The following is a 16,838-nucleotide window of genomic DNA, read 5'->3' as shown; positions in this document are numbered from 1 at the left end:
GACGCAAGATCGGCTTCGTAGTTTCGTCGAGGCGCGTTCTCGAAATTGGGCGAGCGCGGGGACAAAAATTGGAACGAAGAAGGCTCGTTTTGTTTCGATTCCCGTTAAAACGATAGATCCGTGCGACGAATGGATCGGAATCCAACGTAGAAATCTACGGATATCGCGCGAGGCGCGTGTCTCGTTGCGATCGAACCGTCGCTTCTTAAATTTACCGAGAGCTTTCGATACCATTTTTCGAGCACGGACGATAAAATCCGTGCGGAGCGCGAGTCGTTGCACTTAGCCGAGTCGCTGGAACGCCGGCCGTGTTCGCGTCGATGCTCGGTTTACCCAACGGAGCTGTACGGAAGGAATTCGACGACGGAGAGGATCGAAGCTGGCATCGAGAGCTCCGTGGAGAGTACCGCGCGGAAAGAATCGTCCAAGTTCCGCGATGAATTTTTGCGACCGTATTCCGAGGATTTCCAGAATTCCGAGTTACGAAACAACGAGGTTTACATCTCGAGAGGAGGTCGCCAAGTATCTCGCGCGACTGCTGAAACGTATACACTGGAAGTTGAACGTCGACGTCGGCCAGGGCAGGCGAGTTCCCTCTTTCCACCTCTAACAACTATTTGCTTTTCAGGTGACCTTAATCTAGGAAATGGCCACTAAGAGGTGTTCCCTCCGCGAAACGGGGAGCAGAGCGAAACGCGGACAAACGGCCAGAGGGTCGTCGGACACTGGAGACTCAAAGTCCGTCGACGAAAGAGAGCCAACCGAGGGGATGCCCGTGAACGGTCAAAGACACGGAGAAACGTTTCGGCGTTCCTTCGAGGAGTATGCGCGCGCGTGATTCTGCGTCCACGGAAGCACGCGAGCTTTTCCAAAATTGGGTCGTGTAAATTCGGAAGCTGGCCCGTCTCGCGGTAATTCAGAGAAACGGCGCCGGTTCGGATCTAGCCCGCGCCACCGTTGTCTTCGTTGCGAAACGTTTAATGCGACGATCGCGGATTCTCCTCGGTGGTACGAGGGACAACATCGGTGAATTAAAACGCGTCTGGAATTCGATGGAGAATTACAACGGTCCGCGATTCCTTCCCCCGTCGCCCAAGATTACAGCTCCGAAACATCGTTACGGGCGTAAATTGCATTTCCGTGTTGCACTCGGGGACCTTGGAGTTTCGAGCTCGTTTCGAAAGATGGGAGAAGGTATTCGGTGCCCGTGTTTTTCAACGACGACGAAATTCGTCGATCTCGAACCTCGTCGAAGCAAAAAAGAAAAAGAAACACAACGTCCCTCCCGCGAAGATTTCTCGCGAGAGACGAGTGTACCAGCTCGCGATCGAGCTGCACGCAACAGGGAGTCGGACCGCCGTTATTCGCGGAACTTGGCCCGAGAGTCGTCCTTACGGCTTACATAATTTAAAAACAGGACCAACTGGGTCGTCGTCCAACAGGTCCTCGATCCTCTCGAGCGACGCTCGCGAGCGTTCGACGACGCCCGGGCACGAGCGAACGAGCGCCGGCGAGAACGACCGGGCGCCTCGACGCTACGAGAATAACCGGCCGAGGGAAAAGTCGGTCAACGACTTAACCAGATTTGCCCGGGACTTGGTGAAAACTTGGTGAAAATCGAGGAACGACGCGAGGAAGCGGCGCTTCCCGTCTACGACGGGTCGTCGTTGTCGCCATCCGGGACAAAACATCTTCGAACGATGGTTTCTTACCTCCTTGTCGGGAGCTGAAGGCACCGGTGCTTCCAGCGATGATTAGAAGCAGCAGCGGGTTTAATAAAGCTCTCGAGGAAGGCAGCATCTTTCCTGTACTCCTACCGGCGCCTGCGCGACACGGGCTCCTTTAACCGACTTCCCTCATCACAGCCCCTCTGCGAAAGAAAGAAAGAAAAATATACGATAAATAGGATAAAAAGTCGACACCGAGAATACCTCCCGCGATTCCTATTAAGGGGACGATCTTCGCTCCGAAAGTCGCCCCTTTCTCGACGTTTCTCCTCGTACGATTGGCTCGGAATTATTTTTCACCGTTGTCTTTCGTAATTCGAAACGCGACGGGGAGGAAGATTCGACGAACGAGGTTTCCGACCACGGTTTTATCGGAAAACAATATTTCCTTGCATCGATACACTTCGCAGAGGGCGATATCTTCTTCCGAATCTTTCTCTTTACGATCGGATGTAAACCGCATTCCGGAGGAGGTTCCGCGATACGTGTAAAAACTTTGAGATTTCGCCACGAACGTACCTTGGAAAGTGGCTACCGGAAATAAAGCGAATCGACGATTCTTGAATTAGACCGAGGAATCGCGGACGAGTTTTTACGCGAAAAATTCAAAGATAGACTCGCGCGGATCGAGTTAAATTTGGGAACGTTTCGTTCCGATCGATGCGCTTCGAAGATAACTCGCGAACGGAACGATCGTTTCGACGAACTCGATCTTTGCGCGCGAAACTCGAATCGTTCCACGGAGAAGGTTTTCGTCGATAACCGCGTCGACGTTCGTTCCAACGAGGTTAAGTTATCGAAACGCGTTTCGATGGATTACGCGCCGCGCGGAAACAAAGCTACGGTTAACCCTTTGTTCCGGCCGTCGATCGCAATTATCTCGACTGGAAGGCGATTACCCGTGTAATTCTTTTTCAACCGGCGAGCTATCGGCCGATCCGGCGAGTTAATGAGCCCGGAACGTTTAATCCAGCGTTCGTTAAGGCGTTAAAATTTGTCGGCTCGAGTAAAGCGTCTCGATTTTACAGCGACCGTCCTCGCGGATGGATCGAGAACGAACGAAATCGTTGCTTTTCGAACAACGTCGATGGCGAACGATCGTCTGTAAATCGACCACGTGAAAACACTTCGAAAGTGTATGTACGGGGTAACGGACTCTTAGCGGCGATATCGAATATCTTTGCAACAAATCCTAGAACCGACGTTGGTTTATTGAACAAATTCGTTGGGCTCGTCGACTCGCTGTAAATAGCGCGTTAGTTGGTTCTTGTCGACTTACAAACGTACGAAACAGAGCTGCTTGCCTGTAAATGCCCCGAACGAATAAAAATGAATAAAGATGGTCGTTCTGCGCGAAAAAACGAATCGAAAATGTACGTGAAAATTGTTTCGTTCGCGAGAAAATCGGTTTTGAAAATTCTTGGACCGTTGCGCGTTATTTTTGCTTCCCTCGGTGTATCGAAACGCTAATCGCGATACGGTGTTATCTGCTTTTCGTCCATCTTCGGGATTCTGGCTAGTTGGAACCAATCGGAACCGATGATACCGACAGCCACCCGAGCGAAAGTATCGGGTAACGGATAAATTTTATTCCACGTTTTCGATCGGTTCTCCCGCGTAGGAGAAAATTTGCAGCTCGTATCACCGGTTACGAAACACCCGGTACATCCAACGCGGAAACGCGTATACCCGAAAAGTGCACACGAGTACGGTTTTAGCTGTTCGCTCGTTGCTATCGATCGTCGCTCCGTTACTCGACACTCGTCGTTTAACGTTAATTACCATCCGCCTTTCGACAGCGTCGCGATTCCGTGTTGTTTCAAGAATCCGTAGCAAAGTGCGTGCATCGTTGCGGTACGACTCGATTTACGTTCTTCTCGCTCGGATTCCGACCGTACTCGAGCCTAGTTTTGTTCGTTTGTTCGCTTTCCGTCGTTGCTTCGTTGATTCACGGATACAAAATACACTCGAGGAAACAAAAGCGCAACGAGGCGAAATAGAAGAGGTTCGATAAACTTTGAAATTTTGTATTCGAGCGTTTCGCTTCTCGTTGGGAACAATACGCCTTCGAAATTCCCTTGGAATTCCTTGCGAGCCGACCCATTCGTCGCGACGGGGCGAAACGGTGCGTTAATTAAATATAATAATTAGCTCGATACTCGTCGACCGTTTGTAATATTTCAGCGAGGAATAATTGCCCTCGCAGTTTCTCCGCTGTTATTGTCGCCCGAACGAAAATGTAATAAAATTCTGTCCCGATTAACGACCACGATCGTTCGTTTCGCGTAATAAACGTCGACTCCGTAAATTACGTCGCGCCCCGGCGAAATTTCAATGGCAAATAATTTCGCAGTCGGGCCGGATCGCGTGCCCCGTTCGCGCTAACGCGGAATTCGACGAGGCGCGGATTTTTCGCGAGCCGAGTTCGACGCGTTCGTGACAGGCTCCGAGCAACCCCTCGATCTTGCTCGAGGATCGGATATTTTTAACCCGTCATTAGGGGTCATTAAGCTCGAGCGACGGGGAGGAACGTCGACGGTGACCCTCCGAGCCAATTGCGGCTTCGTCGTCGGTGAAATTAAAACGTCCACTTGGACGACGAGCGCCGCGGGAAGAAGCGGCGTTCGCTTTACGCTCGTCGAGACCGGAGTTACCGACACCGACCACTCGCCCATTCGGAGAAAAGGCTGTCGCAGTACCGAGAAGCGAGAGTTTCGATATCCGAGGAAAAGGAAACTCAAAATTCAATGGACCGTTTCTTGCGACGGGTATCCGGGTCCAACGTTTCTCGAAAAGAAAGCCATTTACCTCGTAAATATTGGGAAAGTAAAATTTTGCCCGCAGCCAGGACTCTTGGTCCAACGTTGTCTCAACGGAGAAGAATTCTCATCGATTTTCTCTCCGCGAAACAAAAATGACGCCCCTCGTAGGGATATTCGACGCGTATCGTTCTCCATCCAAGCCAGTATTCTTCGAACCTTTCTCCTCTCGTCGTACCACTGTCCGATAGCCTTTACCGCGATCCAAGGTACACGGTGCTAAAATCTCGATTTCCTTGGCGGGAATTTCGCGAGCCATTCGTCGACGTAGATCCCGCGTCCAGGACGGATCGAGCGTCTCCGGTCCCGCGGCGTTTGCCGAAACTTATTTATTTTTCCAGCGACGGAACGTGGCGGAGAAACGTAGCGAGACACCGTGGAAAGAAGAAAGGGGAGAAGAGAGCGCCGTTGGCCCCGAGGGCGCGTTGGGTTTCCATTATGCTAAACCGCAAATGGAGTCCTGCGATCGAGTGTCTCTCCGCTAACCCCCTCCCTCCCCCCGAGGCGCACAAAGCCGCTGGAATAAGGCTCCTAAGGTGTAACGTTACCGAGAAATTAAATTCTCTCGTTCTCTGCAGACCGTGCTCGCCTCCGTCTCGCCCCCTCGTCCGATTCCCGGCCCCTCTTGCGTCTCTCGTGGCTACAGGCCGTTTTACGCAGCACCGAGACCCTCGGAGACCGAAAAACAACAAGATCGCGAACCCTGACACTTTCCAAAACCGCTTCCCGACTCTTCCTCGCTAATCGCGGCGACGACGAACGCGAGGCGACGCAAGATTCGCGAGCTCGCACGGTTCTCTTTTCGTTTCTTCGCGACCAACAGAGTCGTTGAAAAGGAAATTAAATCGAGAAAAATTACATCTCGAGGTTATTTCGATCCCCGTGTTCGAGGATCGGAAAAGCGATCGTAAAATCGTTGAAAAGATTCGCGTCCGAGACGCATTGGGCAGAGTCGAGGGTAAGCGAGTTTCTTTGCGCGAAGAGCCGATTTCGAGGGAAAGTCGGGACAGGTACCCTCCGGTGGACACGTAGCGTTATCGAACGTCCCGTATTCGGGTCCCGGTCCTCTCCCTCTTTCTCGAGTTTCTCGTCACGGCGCGAACGAACCCGCGGCGCCGCGCGTCCTCGCCGTGCGCCGCTATCCGCGCACGTACGCGAACAAAAGGATTCGCCCGACGTTGGAGCTTTTTGCCCGAGAGCACGTCCCCGACGATGATTTTCTCGGATTTTCCCCGCGAGCCCCGGCCTCGTGGATCGTCGCGCGAATTACACCCAGGAGCTTACGGTGAATTTCGAACGCTCGCCGTCTTCCTCGACGTGTACGTCGGAGGGACGCGATTTACGATCGAAATCGACGATCGACGAACAGGAAGAGACTCGACTCGACTCGACTCGACTCGACTCGATTCGCGTTTACCCCAGTGCTCGCGGTCGATCGAACTTTTCGGACGAGTACCGTGTTTCGCGCGAGTCCTCCCGCGGAGATTGGATATCGGAGTTCGAAAGAGTTTCGGGTCAGCGTGGCGGCAATATCGGGTAAACCGTGCCACATTTCAAACCGGGATTTCGTACGTCAGATTTTTCGGGGACGATTCGAGAACGTACTTTGACGTTGCAGCGACGCGGAACCTTCGAACCTAGGGGAAAGGGGCCAAGAGACGCGACGGGACGCGACGCTCGACGATGGCATCGGTTCGATCGAGAAACGCGAAATTCGAAACTTTGCGCGACGAGCGACGTCGGGCGATACTTGGAGCGGTTCGCGTTTCCTCGGAACTTCGTTAAGTATAAATATTGAATCTCTATCAGGAATCCGAAACTTTCGCGCCCCGTTTAATTTTACAAGCTGCTTCGACACCGACGCGACGTCACCGAAAGCGAGCGACGCGAGGCGCGATTACGCGTTTCCTCGTTACACCGACAAAGGGGACGAATTTTTAACGCCCGGCGTGCAAACTTTTCCTACCGAGAAAAGAGTCGAGATCACTCCCGCGCGAAAGATCTTTCCGTTTCTCGCGACGCTACCGATCGATGTATCCTCGACGAAACCGGTCGACTGCAAGAGCGATCGTTCTCTCGAACTGTCCATCGAAAGACGAAAGTCGAACTTTCGCGAAACTATCCACCTCGTGTTTTCCGGGAAATGCAACGCGCGAGGTTTCCCGGTTCTCCGTCGGCGATGAAACGTTTCGTCGATCGACGAACCACGAGCGAACGCCTCGCTTCGATTAAGGTATTATCCCGTGGTGAGGGATTTAAGACGGAGTTCGCGGGATTCGAAGGCGATCTCGCGAGAAGGCGACGTCGTCGTCGCGGTGCGGCTCGAACAAAGAGGATCCTCGAGTAACTTTCGAGATCCGGGGAGTTGGAGGCGTCGCGGCGGTGGTCCTCGGACTCGTTGTCCATCGCGTTTCACCCCTTCGTCTCGAGATCCCCGACCGACGAACAAACGACGAAAATTAAGACTCGTGGTTGCGTTTCTCCGTTCCACCGAAAAAGTAAAGAGAAACAACGGATCGTCCGAACGGGGAATTCGATTCGAAACCCGTCGATTTTCCGAGGTTACGGTTTACGGTTTCGCGTTACGAAAAGGGTGCAGGTGCATCGCGGAGATTAATAGAATTCATGAATTCGCTTCCGTTCAGCCGCGCAACCCTTTGCGTACGCGTTCCGAACGTTGCGCGAGCAGGAGCATCTGTTTCGGGCCGAATGCAATTTTTCTTTCGCGGACGGAAGCAACGCAAAGAGTAATGCGACCGATATCGGATCCGAACGGTGCGAGTTCTCGTCGATCGCGGCTATTACGACGATAATCTCTACGGATTCGCGGACACCGTAAATTCGTCGAGGTCTCCGTTTCGTCGCAACGAACGCGAGAAAAAGGATCGAGTATTTTCGAAAGACGCGTAAACCGAAATGAACCGTCACCGAACCGGGGAAGGGATTGCAAAGACACGGAGAGGGAAGAATTTTTATTCGAACGAAAGAGGACGAACGAAAGCAACGCGTAACGATTTACTTTTAAAGTTCGCTCGAGCGGACGGTCGAATTCGCATCGCGCATTCGTTCGTTGCGATACGTTTCGTTCCGCGCGACAGAGGGTTTATTCTTTCGTTCGTTTGTGAATTTTATCCGCGTGGAAATTACGCTCACCTTCGACGAGAACGCGTTCCGCGAAGACGAGCCCGGAAACGACGAACGTTACGACCGTCGAGAACGTGGTCGGCGAAACGCATCGAACGCTATACTTTTCGAAAAAGCGTTCGCTCCGTGCGAATTACGTCCGCGGGTGGCCGAGTATTTATCGCCCGAGATCATCGTACCGAAACGTCGGGCACCGGAAGCGAAAAGCGGAAAGGAAAACGCGTCGCGAGGTAAAAAGGAGTCGGTGGTCGCGGGTGGAAGGATAACGAGAACGAGGAACGCTCGGCCGCAAACAATGGAATTTTTCACGGTGAAAAATTTCCACCGTCTCGCTGCCAGGTGATCCCGTCGAATTACATCCCCGCGCGAGCGAGCGAGCGAGCGAGCGAGCTAGCTCCGTGTCCCCGTCATATTTCGTAATATCGCGGAATCTCGAGAAGGGCCGGCAGGACACGGTGCCCCGGTAAATCGTTTTCGAATGGAAAGGAAAACTTGTTACACCGGCGATGGAAGGAGCCTGGAAATGGAAGATGTCGCGTACCCGGGGACGACACCGCCTCGCGGAAGTGAAACGTAACGGCGACCGAGCGAGTAGGAAATAGCGAGAGGACGCGCCGCGAAATCGGGAGTTACGAACGTCGAGAGCCACCGCGACGGGAAAACCGAAGCGAGGCGAGAAAACAGGAGGATCGATGCATCGGCCATCGAGACCGAGCGCGAGAGGAACGATCGTGATTCGCGAAAGGGTCGAAACGAAGTAGGGCTCGTCTTTGGAAATTCGACCTGGAGCGTTAACGAAACAAAGGAGGACGAAAAAAGCGCCATGGATTAACCGACCTGATTCGATAAGAGGTTCCCCCATTGGGTAATTTTCCGCGAGATACTTCGAAGGAGGTCGTTGACCCGCGCGTATCGAGATTACGGACACATTGGCTATATTTTTTATTCCCTTTCCACTTTGGTAGATCTTGAGTCCGAAATTCGGTCCGAGACTCGAGGATTCTTTCCCTCTCCAAGTCCGTTTACGTCGCGCGGTAATCGCGCGATTCGTCGGTTCTCGGTCGCCACCCAATACCGATCTTCCCTCGAAGCGAGTCGAGATACGAATCGGGAATCGTTCCGAAAGAAGTCGAGGGCGAGAAGCGGAAAATCCGCGGCAAGAAAGAGCAGCTCGGAAGAGGAACTCCCGACGCGACGAACAATGCGGCTGCGGTGAAAATCTCCACGGATTCGCGGCGAGGAACGCGCGTCGAACCGAGTTCTTTTGTCCCATCCGGCGAACCTACCGAGCCTCGGGATCGGCCATTTGCCAAACGAGATCGAAGATTTGCGCCGCCGTCGGTTCGTCGGTTATTATCGTCGCGACGCGGACAGATGACGACCGAAGAAAAAGGACAACCTCGAACGAAAGAAGGGAGAAGACGTAGGCGCCGAGACGCGCCGCGGCGCGACGATGGTTTCTTCGAGATGGGCATCGACCGATCCCTTTCCCGCGCCGAGGGAGGAAAAACGCCAAGGATCGTCGACGACGAGCCGGATAACGGAACGCGGGAAAATTTCCCGACCAACGTTTTTCAATTCCGTGTCTCTTTCGATCGACATTTCGAGCCTCCGTCCGCGAAGAAACGGGCCGGATTCGCGACGAGTCCGCTCGCTCCCGGGCATAATTTCGAAATCGGCCAAGATTCGGATTCGGTATTCCGCGCGACGTAAATCGAATTTCCATGGAGACGCGAGCCCGGAAAAGCGTCGTCGTAGCCTCCGCTATCTGCCGCCAATTATCGCGTCCCTCGTTCTCGGTAGCAATTAACATCCCTCTTTGTTGTCTTACCCAAAATTACCGGAATTCGGGGTAGGAGAAACGAGAACGAGGGGTAGAAGGACGAGCTCGCGACAGAGGAACGACCGAGCGAATTCACGACAATTTGCCACACGCATCGAGAGTCAAACTCCCTTCAACGTATCCCGCGATTCCCGCATCCCCTTAAGATTCCACGAATTGAATCGACGCGGTAACCGGTGTAACGCCAACAATATCGTCCCTCCGCTCGTCTCTGCGTGTCCTCGTTCTCCTCTTCGTCGTCGTCGTCCTCGTCGTCGTCGTTGTCGTCGTTGTCGTCGTTGTCGTCGTTGTCGTCGTTGTCGTCGTTGTCGTCGTTGTCGTCGCGGCTTATACAAATCCGTGTGCCGCGTGGAGCCAATTACAACGTAAGAAACGTTAACTTAGTTTGTCGAGCAGTTAACACGAGGGAGCTCCTTCCAGGGACACGAGGGTGCGTGTGCGCCGATAGCGACGCCACCGGGCGAACGGATAATCACTCGAATCTCCGACCTCTCCCGTATCGATGCGCGTACACTACGCTCGGCAAGTATCTTCCTCTCGGCGCGTACTCGAGTTTTTCGTATCTTTAATTTCGCCCGACCGCTCGAAATATCCAATTACTCGTTCCTCGAGCACCGCTCGATGCGTCGCGCACCGAAGTACGCGCGCGCGTACGCGTTTTCTTCTCGAGCGTCGCTCGCGCTCGTAATTCGGGAAGGGCTTCTCCTCGTCCTCGATCGAACGCGCGCTCGAAAGAGCGATCGTTAAAAAATTCCCGCCCGTTCCTCGGACTCGTTCGAGTTCCTCGAGGCTCGAAACTCGGTGTTTGCGAACCGTTTCGCGGGAAACATCGAAAACGTAACCGTACGCTCGGGTATTCGCGTCCTTGAGAGGCGTTTTCGAATTGTTTCCGCGAGTAGTCGTTATCGAAACGCGACACTTCTGTCCGATAGTGTACCGGCGCGGGTCCACGTAGCCGCGCGCTCGAGGAGTCGACCGAGTGCTTCGGCAGCCTGAAATTCCAGGACCGACTGTTCAGGTTCCGAGTGTTCGGCGCGAAACCAACCCCCGCCGCACGCGTGTCTCGGATGTTTCGGTGCGTGCGTGCGCCACGGCTGCCGGGGAATTTGGTCGCGTGCGCGGGGAAAGAGAGGACCGAACCTCGATTATCGCTCGCCGAGTTGCGAGGAATCGAGCTACCGACGCGCCTCCGTAATTTATCGGCGGTCCGTCGTCTTCGAAGACGGTACGAAGATGTACGCGTTGCGTCGGACGGCTAACGAGAAGAATTTTTCAAAGCCGCCCGGAACATCGTACTTTCCTAGCAAGTGGACGCTTCGCGGGCGGTCGTTCTCGAAGACGGTTCGAGGTTACGGGCGGTGCGTCGGATACGAAGGAGAATAAATTTAAGAAAGAGAAGATGCGATCGGTCGTCGAGAACGAAAGATCGAAAGCCGACTTCCGTAAGATTCTACGCTCGTCGCGGTGGCTCTCGTACGGATACCCGTCGGTGGTCTCGATATCGATTCGTTGGAGATACTTGCGCCCCGATCGAACCTTCTCGAAGGACCATCCACCTAGAAAAGACCGACGATCGAACGGTTCGATTTTTTTCGTTCGTTTAAACTCCGCGTTTACGATGTTGCGCGAGATTCGGACGTTTGAACTCTGGATATGAATTTACTTTGCCCGATCGCGAGGGCGGAGAGCACCGGATATTATACCGTTGGCGACTCGAAAATCCTTCGGGACCTCTTCTTTGGAAGATTTCTTCCACGTTGAAGAGAAGAGGTACGATTCGCTTTGAATTCGAGCGGCGAAGTCGACCGACTTCCGTAATTCCGTAGGTTCGTCGATCCTCGCGGTGCTCCATCGAGGCTTTTTGCGAGGAGGTTGCGAGGGTGCGGGTTTTCCTCGGCGTTCGAGACGGTGCGTGTCAATTATCGAGGTTCGAAAGAGTGGCTTCGAGGTGTGGGAACCTTTGGGGATTTTCCCCGACGCGTCTCGTTTCCCGGATCCGGCGTAGAAGCTCTTGGAAATTATCGAGGGAGGCCCAGGGCGAAAAGGGAGACGTCGCCCGCGTACGAACGTCCGGCGAAACGTTTTTCGATCTTTGATTTTTCGAGCGTCGGGAAATTTGGCGCTCGGGTGAGCTACGTTTCGAGGAGTTTACAAATTTTTAATCGTCGCGGCTGTTATTGCCGTCGAATAGCGTAGAGGCCGAGGAAAATCCTCCCAAAGGTAGTCGACGCGAAAGTGGACCGGTCGCCGGTGGTCGATGTTTCCGTTAACGATAATGCAACGTTTCGTCGATAATAGGGCGCAACTCCCGGGGAAACGTATGTATGAATCGTTCGGTTGGCGAGGCTCCATAAAAGTGCCGTAAACCGAAAGCTACGGAAACGAGGGACGGGGATCGGCAGAGGGTTAGCCCGGATCTTCGACGAAGCGGGCAAGATCGATTCGCGCGGACCGGACCGGGTTCTCCGTTTTTAATTAGCGTCGCCGGCTTTCGCGTAAAACTCGCGCCAAGACGGAATACCGTTTTACAGCGCCGTCGCGGCATTTTCTCCGGCTTTGTCTCGCTATTCGAAAAAGGATCCGCGCCGTTAAATCCCGATATTGCTGTCCACGGTAGAATTAAAACTTGCTCGAACTTTGGTAATTTCGTTCGCGGGCGAACCGACCGGTTTTCGAAGTATCAACGTTTGCCTGGGTAGACCGTGCACGAAGGTCCACGAGAAACGACGAAAAGGTAAGGTGGGAACGAGTTCCGACGAAATCGACTCACCGAGTCGACCGCGACGCCTCGTTTCCACGGAAATTCGATTCGATCGATCTTTAACGTTCGCGTAGGTTCTCGCGCGAGAACGCGGGAGGAAGGGTTCGGGTTCGGTCGACCGGTAGCTCGAGACGCCCTTAAAAGTGGCGGGTGGTCCGAATCGCGAGATCGAGCTCTCTCGGATGGTAACGGTCTAGGAACGGTAATTTGCAAAATCGTGGAAGAGGATTCGCGAGGAATCGGGCGCGCTAGGAGCTCCGAGGAACGAGCGGTGGGAAGGCAATTCCGGGCGGCAGCCAATTACGTCCCAAGGAATTGCGTTTCACCGCGAGTTACGAGGTCTCGGAGGTATATCGAGGGGGTGGCGACGCTCGAATCTCGGTTGCAAACTTATTCGAGTTATAACGGTTGCGAGCCACCTTGGGCATCGTAGCGGGACTGGCGTCGTTCCTGAAGGAACGCGGAGGGCCTGCACCGTGACACCGGGGTTCCCGTGTTTCCACGGGGGTGCCCTAAAGTGCGCAGGGACTGCGAAACACCGAGCGAACTGCCACCGGTAACAAGTCCCCTCTCTCCGTCGGTGTCGCGTTACCGGAGCATACCTCGACGTATCACCTTTTGAGCACGCACCTGCGCCGACTCGTGAATCTGCTTTCAATTAGCCACGCTCGAGGATACGGGATACGTCGCACGAGGGGCGGCAATGGCCCCTGGCCTCTCGACGAATTGCCGACGGTTCGCGGAGTCGTTCGCTCCGTTTTACGCGCCTCTCGAGTTCGATGTACGCGTTCGAACGATTACACGATTTCGAGAGGAATTCCTTCGGAGGGAGCGGCTCCCGAGGCGCGGGCGGCGTCGAGCTTGGAATTTTCCTTCGCGAGTCGAACTCGATCCGATCGTGGAAGACGGTCCGTTCGGTCTACGGAGAGGCGGAAGTAATCGCGAAACGTCGCGAGAACCGTGCGAGTCGCGCCGAGTCCTACTCGTTGCTTCGGCGACTCGCTAACGGGCCAATTTCCAAGGACGCTTCCCTCCCCTCGACCATTCCCCCGTAATTACCGATTAATCGTCGAAAGCCGATTCGACGGCTTTCGAAGAAAGAGCGCGCGTTCCGACGCATTTATATTCATAGCCCGTGAGAATTCCTAGTCCGCGAGAACGGGAGACGAGGGGTGGAACGACGAAGGAGAACGGACAGAGAAAGGGTAGTCGCGGAGCTAACAAGTCGAAGTAGCGAGGGACGGTCGGGGGTTGGGGCGCGCCGGTGGCAACGGTGGAAGGAGACGAACGAAGTCGTGCTAAGCAACTTAGATTAGTTGAATCGACTGGCCTCCGCTGGCGAACCGCCAGGCCAAATTGTCAAGAGAATTGCTCTCCAGTCTTGCCGCTACACCGCACCGCCATTCCTCACCATCGTTCTCTTCTACCCTTTTTCACCGATGTGCCCTCTCGTGCGTGGTAAAACAAAACGACCAACCGTGGAACCCCGTCGTCCGTACGGATCACGAAGAAACCGGACGACCTCGTTGTTCCTCGATGCCCGCGATCTTTCTCCGTCGATCGATACTCTCGTCGTTTTCGAATTTCCCGGAAAATAATTTTCAGACGAGTCGTTGTTCCGAGTTTGGTGCAAAACAACGTTCGATTCCTCTCGGAGCAAGAGTCTAACGACACGACACGGAATTAGCGTCGAATTCGGGCCGATTTCTCCGCGAACGGCGAGAACAGCGCCGAGGGGTAGTAAAAATGACCGCTCGATGGCCGCGAGTACGTGATACTGCACGTCGGGGGCGGTTTTATCTCGATCCTTTATTTCCTGCGCGGCCGATCGAGGTTGTATAGGTTCTGGCACGTGGTCTCGTTTTATCGGATTCCGTGCAAGGGCGGCGCCGTTTTTCCAAGTTACCGGCCGACGCGACGGAGAGCCAGTCGCGTTCTCGTCTATCATCCGGTTGTACCGGCACCGAAGTCGTTTAACAAACGTCTCCTTCAGATTCCATATCGCGGGGTACCCGCCGCGCCCGTTTTCCTTCCCTTCGAACGATTCGATCGCGGTCTATCCAACGTGTTTTTCCCCTGTTCTCGAGCGTTCGTTTCCCTCGAGCGTCGACCGAGTCGCGGGAAATTTTTCATTCGTTCTTGCGAGTTTTCGCGGTGGCAACGGGCCGTTCGCCGACTCCTTTATTTTTCGAGGTCGCGTACTCTCGAAATAAAGAGAACGGTTCTTGGCAGGCAACGTTTACGGGAAGGAAAAACCGACGCGAAACAATTTCTCTCGCGTGCTCGATATCCCCGAGTAACCTCGAATCGAACCTCGTACGTTCGCAGTTTCGAGACGAGAGCGCGATGTAAATCTTTGCGAGAGAATTGATCGGCTTCGAGTACAAACGAGTTTTCTCGCGAGCAACGGTCATCACTCCGACTACCCTCGAGCGAGAAGGTGATCGTCTCGGTCTCGAAGTTTGCTCGGTCGATCGCGGACGATTGTTTACCCGGAAAGGAAACAACGAAACCGAGCTCGCGTTTTGAAAAGCTTCGAGGAGGGCTTCGATTCCTCGTTACGGCGAAAATTGTTCTCGCGCTTCGGCTCGATCGATCCGTCGCGACGCCTCCGGTTTTCGTTGGTGCGCCGTTTCCACGGAATCGCGATCGACGAAAAGACGCGGCGAGTACGAAAGTCCGCGACACGGTTTGCCCGCCGGGCGTACCGACGCGGTCTTCTAATTTCGCGCGGCTCGATATCTTTATTACCGGGGACGGCGATAAATCAGCGGTTATCGCGGTCGTCGTGGCGCGGCGGCGTTTACACCAAAAATCAAGATCGAAATCCTTCTCCGGGTGGGGCGACGCGAAAATTGCTTCGGGCTGACAAATGCCCGGCACGGGCGGAGTGATCGATAGCAAAAACTACTCGACAGGCTGTTAGTCCGGGAGACAATTCTCGTATCTCGTCGCGCTAACAAATCACGACCTCCTTTTGTCCGTGTCGTCGCGGCGCGACGTCCTGCCGCTCGACAATGTAGATATTGTCCGACGAGAGCCAGGGGGACGAAGCGACCGGCGGATTGCGGCTTTGTCGCCAAACTCCAGTCCTTACGATAATTGGAGGAACGGAGTTTGACGCGGTCGCGTATAAACTGCGCGGGGCCCTTCCTTCGAGGAAGGTGTACACCTCGGGAATTGCGCCGGTGTAATCCGACGTTGAACCAACGGGACGCGTCTTGCCTCTCCGCGTACACGAACGCGCGATTTTTGACGATGCGCCGCTCCCGACGCGAGCCGGATCGTAAATTCTCGAATCCGGTACGCGTTTCGACCTACGATGCCGATCGTTCGGAGAACGTTGCACGGGTCGCGTGAACGTTGAATTTATTCGTACTCTTGGTCGCTCGGTCGTCGAAAACAATGCCCGCGGATTTACCGGATCGTTCGCCTCTTTTGGGCGCTGTCGAGACAAAAGTTACGCCCGGAACGAAAAAGAAATTTTCTACCGTTCGACGGGAGATACTCGATGGAAAATATTGTTCCGTAAATAACTCTCGACGAATATCGTCGAAGAGGATCCGAAACGAGCAAGAGGAATCACAGCTGTTCCGCAGTCGGTGAATTCGAATTCGTATCGGAGGCGTCGAACCGGAATCGACCGAGATCCATCGATTCCTTTGCTTCCGATTTCGCGTTTACGCGATTAAGCGAATCCTCTCTGCGACCGCTCGGAAACCGTTTCGTCCAAAAACGGGAGCGAAATTTCTGGACCGTACCGATGCACCTGTCGCGCTCGCAAATCCTCCGAACGCGTTTAAGCGGGAAAAGGGGATCGAGAAGCTTTCTTCTACCGCGCGAGTCCGTCCCGTTGTCAATTACGCGGATCGAATCGCGTTTCCGGAAGGAGGCGATACGGAAACGGACGTCGAGTCCGCGGCGTAAAAATCGATGCCCGAACGCGCCAAAGAAGCCCGTGAAATTTATCTTTCCGATACGGTACACATTGAGAGAATATTAAACGCGATTTAGCGCGTTCCGCGGATACTGTTGTTCGACTCCGTGATGGAAAATCGGTTCGATCGAGGCCCCGGTTTTATCGAGTCGCGTCCGTGTTCTCCGGTCGTTTGTCGAGCGAGTTCCCGGTAAACGTACGAGGGTATCGCGCGCGCTCAAAGGAATCGGAGATCACCGGTAAGGGGAACGTTTCGGCTCGTACCTGCCGCGACGTCTCCGGTCGGCCTCGATCCATTCCCGACCGTCCTCCGCTCCCGACTTCTTCCTACGGGAGGAAGTTGATCGACAAATGCATCTACGCCGTGGTCCCGACCGGTTACCTCGAGAAACCGATACGAGACGTCCAAGACCGATGGACGTTGCTTCGAGCGGGCTTATCGACGCTCGAAATCCTTATCCGTCCGGAGGGTTAATCTCGGGGAATCCCTTTTGCGCGGCGTTATCTTCCCCGAGTCCCGGACCGGCGTCTGCTCCGAAACGGGGAAGGGACCAGCGACGCCAACGAAAGCGACGCCACCGCAACTTTTTAACTCGGCTCGATAAAT

At 54.3% G+C, this 16,838-nt stretch overlaps 1 protein-coding gene across 3 annotated transcripts in view; it reads right to left on the bottom strand.

The window, feature by feature from the left end:
• LOC143144756 (uncharacterized) overlaps positions 1 to 16,838 on the bottom strand; it is a 300,728-nt gene that overhangs the window by 153,761 nt on the left and 130,129 nt on the right. For all 3 annotated transcript variants that reach the window (XM_076307505.1, XM_076307504.1, XM_076307506.1), the window contains one exon: positions 1,713 to 1,870. In XM_076307505.1, the coding sequence (XP_076163620.1) occupies positions 1,713 to 1,800 (88 nt within the window). In that variant the 5' untranslated portion in view covers positions 1,801 to 1,870. The remainder of the gene's footprint in view (positions 1 to 1,712; positions 1,871 to 16,838) is intronic.

Source organism: Ptiloglossa arizonensis, chromosome 3 (genome assembly GCF_051014685.1).
Source record: "Ptiloglossa arizonensis isolate GNS036 chromosome 3, iyPtiAriz1_principal, whole genome shotgun sequence".
Taxonomy (NCBI): domain Eukaryota; kingdom Metazoa; phylum Arthropoda; class Insecta; order Hymenoptera; family Colletidae; genus Ptiloglossa; species Ptiloglossa arizonensis.
This window is presented reverse-complemented; position numbering and strand designations above follow the sequence as displayed.